The sequence below is a fragment of the Pocillopora verrucosa genome, chromosome 6 (assembly GCF_036669915.1).
Source record: "Pocillopora verrucosa isolate sample1 chromosome 6, ASM3666991v2, whole genome shotgun sequence".
Classification (NCBI taxonomy): domain Eukaryota; kingdom Metazoa; phylum Cnidaria; class Anthozoa; order Scleractinia; family Pocilloporidae; genus Pocillopora; species Pocillopora verrucosa.
Window position 1 is genome coordinate 24,600,488 of NC_089317.1, and position 10,025 is coordinate 24,610,512.

The 10,025-nt window shown below is 37.1% G+C and overlaps 2 protein-coding genes across 2 annotated transcripts; one reads left to right on the forward strand and one right to left on the reverse strand.

The window, feature by feature from the left end:
- Positions 1–956: 956 nt before the first annotated feature.
- Positions 957–5,957, reverse strand: LOC131799349 (extracellular calcium-sensing receptor-like). Its single transcript, XM_059117369.2, has 2 exons — positions 5,799–5,957; positions 957–4,092 (listed from the first exon to the last, which is right to left on the reverse strand). The coding sequence occupies exon 2, from the start codon at positions 4,056–4,058 to the stop codon at positions 1,380–1,382; it is 2,679 nt and encodes an 892-aa protein (XP_058973352.2). The 5' UTR covers positions 4,059–4,092; positions 5,799–5,957; the 3' UTR covers positions 957–1,379.
- A 941-nt stretch (positions 5,958–6,898) lies between these two features.
- Positions 6,899–9,542, forward strand: LOC131780090 (DNA-directed RNA polymerase I subunit RPA12-like). The gene is made up of 4 exons (XM_059096744.2): positions 6,899–7,063; positions 7,672–7,769; positions 8,599–8,708; positions 9,236–9,542. The coding sequence occupies exons 1-4, from the start codon at positions 6,928–6,930 to the stop codon at positions 9,258–9,260; spliced, it is 369 nt and encodes a 122-aa protein (XP_058952727.2). The 5' UTR covers positions 6,899–6,927; the 3' UTR covers positions 9,261–9,542.
- The last annotated feature ends 483 nt before the right edge of the window (positions 9,543–10,025 follow it).

Here is a 10,025-nt window from a genome sequence, read left to right on the forward strand (position 1 = left end):
CTTTTTAATTAAAAAAAATTATAATTAAAAACTTCGCGTAATAATAAATCATCTCACTTTATAAAATTTTGATATAGATGGTCAGAGGGTAGATAGACCTTATGATAACTACCACCCTTATCGGTAGTAATAATAATTGTAATAATAATGATAATAGTGATGATATTGATAATTATAATCCATCAAATATATTTGCTCTGCGCGATTGGTCTAAACGCATCACGTGTCCGAATACCCCCCAACTAAAACTGGTTGATATACGAAAACATCACCCAAGCGATAATTCCCCAACTTCATAAAACCTGACGTCTACTACGAGAAGTCTTGAGACTTGAGAGAGGGTTTTGTGGAAGGGAAATCTTACCCCTAGCCACAAAAACCAAAACCCCATTGAGACCCTCTATGATATTTTGTGAGCCAAATGTGAATAATTGAAACTTATTGTTGGCTTTTGTTGACATGATTTTGAGGATCGACAAAAGTCATCATAAGGAAGAATTTCATCATCCTTTCGGGTGGTATGTGCCAAGTTTTGGTTTTTCTGCATCAGTTAGTGTGATTCAGCAGCTTGCACTGACTTTGATAAGTCATGCTCTCCAGAGCAAATTGATGAGCAGAAACAGACTAAAGGCTCTTACTTGGCGAAGAAGACACAATAGAGAAGAAAGCGAGACAAAAGATCGAGGAAAATAATGTTTTATTGTGACGTGTCTTGTAGCTTCTACACCAATAACAAGGAGCCAAGAACAAAAACAAAAAGCAAAACAAGCCAGATTACTCTGAAAGCAAAATTGAATATTTGATTTCTGATTTTCAATTTGCCCGAGCAACTTTTTTTTTAATGTATATGCATTAGGTTCTTCCGTGTTTATGCTCTAAATACAACTCATGGTGTTTCTAACGCCAACGCAAAGAACCTTTTGATCCAGCTGAGCGTTTATCGCACAAATTCTCAGTTGTGTATGAATTCGTGATTTTTAATGAATTAAATAAAGGATCCAAATACTAGTAAATTTAGGAACTTTTATTTATCTTGGTCATTCTTGTGGGCAGTATGAAATATATGAAATGAGAATTTTGACAAGCTATTTAATCTGATAGAGGAAATGCTGAGAGAGTTTTCCGGTATAAAAAATGCGTTTCGATCGCCTTATGTAATCACAACCCTAAACCCTAAAAGTATAACTTTTATAGGAATCATCATCCCTGGAATTCTTTTATATTCACTTTTTTCCTAATGCAAAACCGACTGTTTTTTTCTTTTACTGTCTTAAATCTCCGTTTACAGTCTTAGCCAACTAATCTAAACATCGTCGAAAACAAGAAACACAAGCCAATAAAGCCACGACTGTTGATATATCTCCTACTAATCTGTCACGCTATATACTAACAGAAGCAAACTCTAAATCCAACTGTTCTTGATGGCCTACGGCGTCGGGTTTTGATGGAGAAACAGTTGTTATTTTTCCTCTAAGGAAGTTACTAAACGAGAAAACTGATACTTGTGAACTTACTGCCTGGTGAGTATTTTGTTCAGGTTTTAGTATGATCACGTAAATCTTTGGGACAAACATGCAGGTTAATATTCCATAGGAACTTAGAAGACTCATCGCGCATTTCAAGTTTGTTGCATATGAGCCATAACGACCGATGTTAATGGGAAGATATCCTACAGACGACAGCAGCAAAATGTACATGGAAAATCCAATATATCTTGCCTCGTTAAAGTTTTCAGGTAATGATCTTGCTTTAAAAGCGTAAAATGTACAAACAACCGCGAGAAACGAAGTGTACACTGATATAACAATTTGCAATGCCATCCCAGTCGATGATTGATGTAAAGAACACGAGAGAAGATACATACCTTCAACTGGCTGAAAGATTCGTCTCTGATGTGGTGAATCTAAAGCAATCCATAAGGTTAAGAAAAGAACTTGCGGTAAGATAAATAGCAGAACGAGAAGTGATTGGCTCTTCGTAGATAAGATAAACTCTTTGAACCTCTTTGCGATAACGTTTATTTGGAACACACTTAGTATCTTCATAGTTTTAATTACTAATATGGAGATAAAAGTTACAAGTACCATGGAACGTAGACCATTCACCAAACTGCACATAAAGCTGGTAGGCTTAGCGAGAGATAAAATGGACACACAAAAAGACGTTGTGATGGTGGACATAAGAATTACACTTAGTTCACGGTTTGAAGCTTTCACCAGCGGTGTCATTCTAAATTTATAAAGGATGAAACTGCAAATGGCAACGAGAAGGAATCCAATTACTGCGAACACTATGACCAGGACAGATGCAAGACTTGACCATTTTATCTCAATTTCCGGGAGATCCAAGCATTCTGATCGACTATCATCGGGCGATTGTCCTTGGGGACATTCCGTACAATTCATATCATTTATACGACTACTTATAGTTCCAGTCGGGCATTTGAGACATTCCCAGCAACATGGGGTAGTGACTGACCTAAAAGTGCCCTTAGGACAATCTTCGTGACAGAAAGACTTTGGAACAAACGTTTGGTTACTGATTGTATTCCACCTGATACTACCGATGTTTAACTCTAGCTTTTTCTTGCGATTTTTTTCCCATGAACCGATAACCAGTTTTACTGGATCGTGGCTATCTAATGTGTCATTTGTTTTAAAATGGACGATGTCATAAGAAGACTCCAAAGGATCTCCGAACTTGTCAAAGCGGACCTGTCCCGTCATTCCCGTAAAGTTAACGACACGAAGATAATCCTCTACATATTTCGGGTTCAGCATAGGGAACAAATCGCTACCTGGTGTCTGAGACTTTTCACAACCCAGCCTTGAACAGTTATTCATGACATGAAGAGCGTAAGCAATAGCATAAACAGCATCCACAACATAGGGAATGTAAGTGTCGTATATTGTGCGAAGTACTATCTCTATACAATATTTTTGTTCACTGAGTACTGGTAGGGAAGAGCAGTGTCTACTCTCCTCGCTCTTCCAAAATTCTTGCCACCAAGGAACTTGTTCACTTTCTATTAATCTGGACGATTCTTTGATTAAGAAATCTTTGAAATCTTTGTCATCTAACATACGGGGCTGTAAGCCCAGTGAGCCGTGAAGAATTTGTTGATCCGTCGTTTTTAACCCGACAAATACGTCATCTTCTGTTGCTAGAGCATCACTGAGGATCCAGGTGCGATCCATCAAGTTCTGTTCTACAGCTTCCTTAAGAAATCGTCGTCCGTAGCCACCAAATAGCCATAAAACCACAACACGAATATTGGGATAGCTTTTGAGCTTGCTGACAGCCCTTTTCAGCTTAGCAATGTACTCTTGCCGGGGAATGTATTCGGCAAAGGACAAACAAAACGTCTTTCTGGCTTCGGCTTCAGACTCCAGCTTCCATACTCCATTTCGACCGTAAGAATCGTCCATTGCCACAGCAGCTACATAGCTCCAGTTAAAGTGTTGTATGAGGTCAGCCATTGCACTTGCCTGTTGTCCATCGGGGGGGGCAGTTCGAAAGAAGTGACGGTATTGTGGTGAGCTCAACTCGTTGCTTGTTGCCGAGTGGCTAATGACTGGAACTCCACCCACTCGCAGCAGGCTTGCCACAAGAACAGCACTTCCAGAATCTGTCGGGCCAACGACTGCTGTTATTGGCTTTTCCTGGCTCTGCGTCATGTTCTTCTCGTCCGTCTGTTTACAACTAGCGTTTTGGGTTTCTGCAATTATTTCGTTTTTCCGTATAAAGTCATAAGTGTGTTCCATTGCCTTTGCAGCACTTTCACAGTAGTCCCGGATGTCGTACCCTAACGTAATGTTTGGAAGCAGGTATGGATCATTGTTTATTTTGTGGATGGCAAATATCATTGCCTCTACATGTCCGAGTCCTATTGGGAAGAATTCGCCACACTGACCGTCTTCAGTTGTGTAATGCAGCAGAAATAGACCACCAAGTGTGACATCACCAGGCTGATGATAACGATCATTTCCTGTTACTTCTGGAATTGCCAGGACACGGAGGGAAATAATGGTAACGAAGAAGAGCAAGCAAGCATTCATTTCAAACAATCACTGATTGAGTTCCAGGCTTTTCCTGACAGATATAGTTTAAAAATATATATCAATTGCTATACTGGCTGAAAGACAATAATAGTAAAATTAAGCCGGCAAAGATATCATAACAGTCCTCTTATAAAATGCTTCCTGATATCATCTATTATCCCGCGTAGGTCAAATTCATTAGGCGAGCATCGAGTTAATTAACAATCTAGAAAAAGGATCCTAACTGGTACTGATTTTCAAGTCCACAGGGATAGAGCAAGAAATTTAACCTACGTAACTAAGGAACATACGTTATATTTAACCTTATCAGTTCCTACTGTTTGTTGCGGGTTGCGGTTTACGACGTTCTGTTGGACTTGTGTGTAATATACTATATACTAAAACGTTAAATGAGGAGCGGTTCTGAAACAGGTCACTCTTGCCTAGCTAATTTTAATCAATTTTTTTACTTTCAGGCTTGCATGTCGAGCTTCTCTTGCCATCGACTGTTCCTTTCTCGAATCTTACCGATGTACCAAAGGCCCGAGAAGTTAATTTTCCTGGTGTTTTTGCAGCTTTAAGATGACTTGATCTAACTATGGTGACGGTAACCGTGACTTTGGATTACAGTAGAACTAACACATATAGCATAATTTGACGGATTTTTTAGATCCATTTTAGTCGTGAGGACTTTCCAGCTCGTATTTTGTCTATCATTTAATCCACAAACTGAAATGAGATCGCAGCATTTGCAAGGAGGTTTAAAACTGTTTGCAGGTGATAACAAGCTTAAATTATTTTGAGATGCTAATGTAGCTTTTTAACAACCGGTCTTCGTAGTGTATCCTAGCAAATTTGAGCTAGAGAGTATGCAAATACATGTTTTTCGTTTGACATTACACGTTATTTTCAGTTCAGAATTTTTCATATCAGAACTAAGACATCTCGTAAAAAAGTTATGGTCAAGTTGTCACCTCTTCCCTCCGTTACTCGATCCTTTAAGTCGATGTAGCTTAGCTACCTGTCAGCGGTTGGTTGAAAGTCTTTGAGTTAAGCTATCATGTTTTCCATCTTCAGCTTGATCTCTGTTTGTTTGTCTCACTAAATGTTTCAGCTGGTTTCAGCTCGTCGTATCTACTATTTGTCTTTTAACAAAATGAAAAACCTTACTCTGAATGGAAAATAAAACAAAGCGATAATAACTCACTAATATTCACTGATACTCGTGAATATTTCACTAGGAATTAGTTTCCTAGAGTTAACGTAACTCCTTTAATTTTTTTTCGGTGGGCTAAGCTGATGAAAGTAAAAAGGAACATTAAAATGTTCTCTTCTAGGTTCAGATCTCGGGATATCACTTCTCTTTTTCATAACAGTTATAAGCATTGGCAAATTTCTGCCTAAATATCGACGTCCAAATTTGATTTTTCTGAAGGATTTTTTGCAGGGACATCCTATTTATTTTCCGGGCCTGTTTAGCTGAGGCTGCTTAAGGATCATTATAGAGTGACAACGGACAGTGTCAAGTTTGCTTCTCAAGGGAAAAATCGAAGTAGTTGTCCCTTCTTCCTCGGCACCAGACTATTCGGTCAAACCGAGTTAGTTAAAAATTAAGGAAAAAGTACATGTGGCATTAGCCACGTTTAACTTCAGCTACAATTTTTTCACGTTGTTTTTCCTCGAGGCATTGTACGATTTTTTTGGGGGTTAATACAATATTTGAAACTGAAGGAAAAAATTAGGGTAGTTCGCACTTACTGTACAAGATGCTCTGCAAATTCACTCAGGGTTTTTTGTTCTTGCTGCGAATTTTTTTCGTCGATGCTTAAAAAAGTCTTGCTGAAGTTTTGCTGAAATTATGATTTTGTAGTGAATCGATGCAAGTCTGGCACAAGTCTGTAACAATATGCAATTTCTGTGAAGGCTACTTGCCTCTCAATTTCATATGCTTCAACTTCGACAATCGTTTTATTGTGAAAAACCAATTTTTCAGTTATATGTAACTATTGTTTTCTTAGCAAATGAGATTTTGACAGAAGGTTCACAGAGTGAATCTTCAGACATTGTCAAACTCGCCGGTAAGTAAATAAGTGATAAGGATAATAACTTTTTTAATTAATTTATTTGCAAAGAAAAGTTTACTTTAGAAAAGAATGGATCTCATCGCTGTAAAAAGCCTCCATTTCGATCGTCTGCCAACTGAAGATACTGTTTTTTACTTACCGGTAATTATCTATAAAGCAAAGAGTTTGGTAATCGAACGTTTATTTTAATTTTTTTTTTAACCTTACTTTTAAAAAACAGATGACATAGTTGTTTTTTTCTTTTCCTGGAGCTGTATATTTGCTTTGAAGGAAAATGCTATATTGTTTTTATTTCCAGCACACGATTATTGGCAATGTGGAACTGTATATCACGTTTCAAATACGATCATATAACCGCATTGTGGGGCTTTTGAAAATAATTTGTTTACTCGAACGACTTTCAAATTTTTTTATGCATTTAAGTTACTGATCATGTAAAAAGAATTTATGCGTGACAAAAACTGTGTTGCTACATCATTGGGGGATAACACGATTAATTTTAGTTTTATCAACTGAGTCGATAACGGAAATTTACACTCTATAGATTTCCGCAGCTGTCGTTTTAATAGAGCGTTAGCCCCTCATTAGAGCGTAAAAAAAAAAGAAAAAAGTTTGGGCCCTGCTCAACATGCGTACTGGCCAAAGCCCTAATGATCGGAAGTGAGGCAAACGCGAGGTGAAGCTCTACGAAACCTCGCCTACCTCAAAGATGAAAGGGATCCTTTGTGTCGAGTGGGAGTGGTAACGAAAAGTATTACTGAATCGCCGTTCATTTTGACCAGCGTTCGTCAGTCGCATCCAAGATGGCGAAGCTTGTTACAAAGGAAGCGTTCGAGTGCGATCCAGATTTTTGTCCTCGCTGTGGTTCCATCCTTCCTCTTCCTGGTGTATCGGATGTTGTTTCCTGTATTCTGTGCGACTTCAAAAAAGACGCATCTGGTAATACTTCACAGAGAAGTTTTGGTTTTTAAAATTCGATGAGAAGCTGAGGAACTCGATTTCCACAAGTTTCTACTTACAGCAAAATAACTCTTGGTAGATGATCACATTCTTTCGAAAGAAATATTTTGAAGATTGACAGTTTAGACCGTCATGACGAAAGTTTATGGTAGTAGTTTTTTCTTTTTTTTTTCTTTTTCATAGATCAGCCAGATTTTTTGTTTTTGGTTGTTGTTGTTGTTTTTTAATCGTTTGGCTGTTGTTTAGGAACTATTAAATGGGGTTCTATCAAATAATAGAATACCTATGTCGGTTGCAGGACTCATAAGGTCTCAACCTCGTTATAATTTAATCTTTTTCAGGTGGAGCCTGGGCACTCTGTCAGAAACTGTGTGCTATAACATAACTAGTAAATTGGAAAATTAAATATCATTGTATAAGTATGCCTCACATTGCCATTGTGCACACAGAAGCACAATCTCAGGTTTTCAATCCATTTTGCACAGCACTTTCCATTTCCAACACTAGACTAATCATAACAGACACAAAGAGACAAGCAAAGCTATTGTAACCATTATACTTTTCACTTTATTTTCTATGTTTTACAGAATTTGAGGATATAGAAGTTCACTCACGAAAGGTGTTCAACATTCCAAAAGAGAAAGCAAACGCTTTGAAAGATTCAGAGGAACCAATAGGGCCTATGGTAAGATAGTGGTTTCTTGTCTAGTTAGTAGCTATCATTTTAGCAGTTCTTAATATTTTGATATACTTCTGAAGTTACGTAAAACTTTGTATTAACTTGCTATATACATAATTACAGTAACCATGAAGTTTACTTAAGGCTTGAAAGCTAATAAGAATCAACTGGCCAATGTTTCTAGTGTTTCATGAGTTAAATTTCCAAGGTACCAAAGAATATTCAAGTAAAGCAATGATCTTTGCAGATGACCTGCACCTAACCTTTTAACTCCTAAAAGTGATCAATATGAAACTTCTCCCGATAATGTCATTACATTATCCAGCAAACAGCTAATGAGAATGTTTAAACTTATGAGTCAGAAGCTGTTGTCTTGATCTAAGACCAAGTTCTCATAACTAAGTTACAAGGATATGTGTAACAACTAGAGGGGAGAGTTACCAATCAGATCTTGGGAGTTAAAGGGTTAAGCAATCACAGAGAAGGAACCTGAATAAAAAAAAATTCAGGCTTTGACAGGATTAGAATCCATGCCTACTAGATACTAGCTGGATGCTATTACTAACTGAGCTATGAGGACTTTAAAGTTTTCAAATTTTCTCCTTAACCCTTTCCACCCTAACATCAGTATTCATATTCTCCATACTGCTCTCTCTACATTTACTAAGGTGCTGACAAGGAGAATTTGTCTAACAATCAAGAGTTTCTTAAGTTGTTGATCATTTCCTTTATTCTCATGACATTAATGTGTGATTCAGTGGTGATATTGCAAAGAGAAATTAGATGCCAGTCACTCTTAGGTGTTAAAGGGTTCATTTTGATAAATTCTTTTCAGGCTGACAGAAAATGTTCAAACTGTGGACACGAAGGCATGACATACACCACAAGGCAAACTAGATCAGCTGATGAAGGCCAAACAGTGTTCTTTAGCTGTCCACATTGCAAGTAAGAATCTGATGATGTAATGTTGCATTAACGGCCGATACAAAGTAGACATTGGAGTTTTGTTTATTTGCCAGGTTGTCTCTAAGATGCTGTTTGTGTTACTTTTTGTTAGTCTGTTTTCTTCAGTCTGTTTTTGGACAGGCCAATTTTTTCAGGCTTTAAATGTAGTCAATGTGATTAGCTCCTAGCACATCTGTTTTTGGACAGGCCAATTTTTTCAGGCTTTAAATGTAGTCAATGTGATTAGCTCCTAGCACATTATGTTGGTGCATAGCCGAACATTGTGAAATTTTTGATTATGTTTTTTGTTTCAGTCTCGTTTTCCCCTTGGTTTTATTTTAAACTTTATGGTCAAGTGGGGTGTATTCCTCAAAGTGATGAAATTAAAAGATGAATCATGTAGTACATATAGCTAGAAATTGTGACTGTGATCCATCACAGTTGCAGTTTCTATTGAACTATATCAATTTTACATATTTTTATGTTTGGTATTCACTAATAAAGTTTTCTATTCTTTCTTTCTTCAGGATTCAGGAAACAGAGTATTCTTAAGGATTTCTGTGGTTTAAATCATTCATGCATTTGCAAACATCTTTGCATGTTAATGCCAGTAGCACAGAAACAACAATCCCTGCTTTGTTGTGCAGGCTTCTTTTTGGAGTTTCTGTCTGCATTTTGTAAGATACAACCAGCATTCATGCATTTACATGTAATATAGTAGAAAGTGCCTTGAGTAGTAAAACTGTATGTCTTATTTAAGACTTGAAGATTCCCCTCAAAAAAAGAATATCATACCCTACTTGGTGGAATACACCAGTCATGGTAAAATATAGAAATGCCTTAAAAAAAAAAGCTTTTGCATTAAAAATATTACAGCAAAATGGAGAGTACTTTTAATTTTCTTAAAATATCAATTAATGGATTCTCTTGGTATGAGCATATAGCTAACCAAGAAGACCAAACAATTGCTGATAAAAAAAAGGAAACAACAACAAAAGTTACCATCAACTCTCAACAAATGGACTTATTATTAATGGACACTCTCGTAACCGGACACTTCCACTTACAGACACTTTCTTCAATTCCTGTTTGTGTCCATATATGACGGAGTTGACTGTATAAACCCAGAGTTTATTTTTTAAATGCACATATATGCACCTGACACTTGATTCCTATCCTACTTTTGGCAGAATACGGGACTTGAGAAAAAAATTGAAAAAACAAAATAAACAACTAAGAGGAGGGAAAATTTAAAAAGTGATCGAGGAATCAAGCTGCCAACCGACGCAAGAAATCCGAGAAGTCCACTCCACTGGT

Excerpts from the sequence above, each read along its gene's own strand:
- LOC131799349 (XM_059117369.2), bottom strand. The coding sequence starts at position 4,058 with ATGAATGCTTGCTTGCTCTTCTTCGTTACCATTATTTCCCTCCGTGTC.
- LOC131780090 (XM_059096744.2), top strand. The coding sequence starts at position 6,928 with ATGGCGAAGCTTGTTACAAAGGAAGCGTTCGAGTGCGATCCAGATTTT. Across the intron at positions 7,064-7,671 it reads CTTCAAAAAAGACGCATCTG|AATTTGAGGATATAGAAGTT; the intron begins GTAATACTTCAC and ends TATGTTTTACAG. Across the intron at positions 8,709-9,235 it reads TTTAGCTGTCCACATTGCAA|GATTCAGGAAACAGAGTATT; the intron begins GTAAGAATCTGA and ends TTCTTTCTTCAG.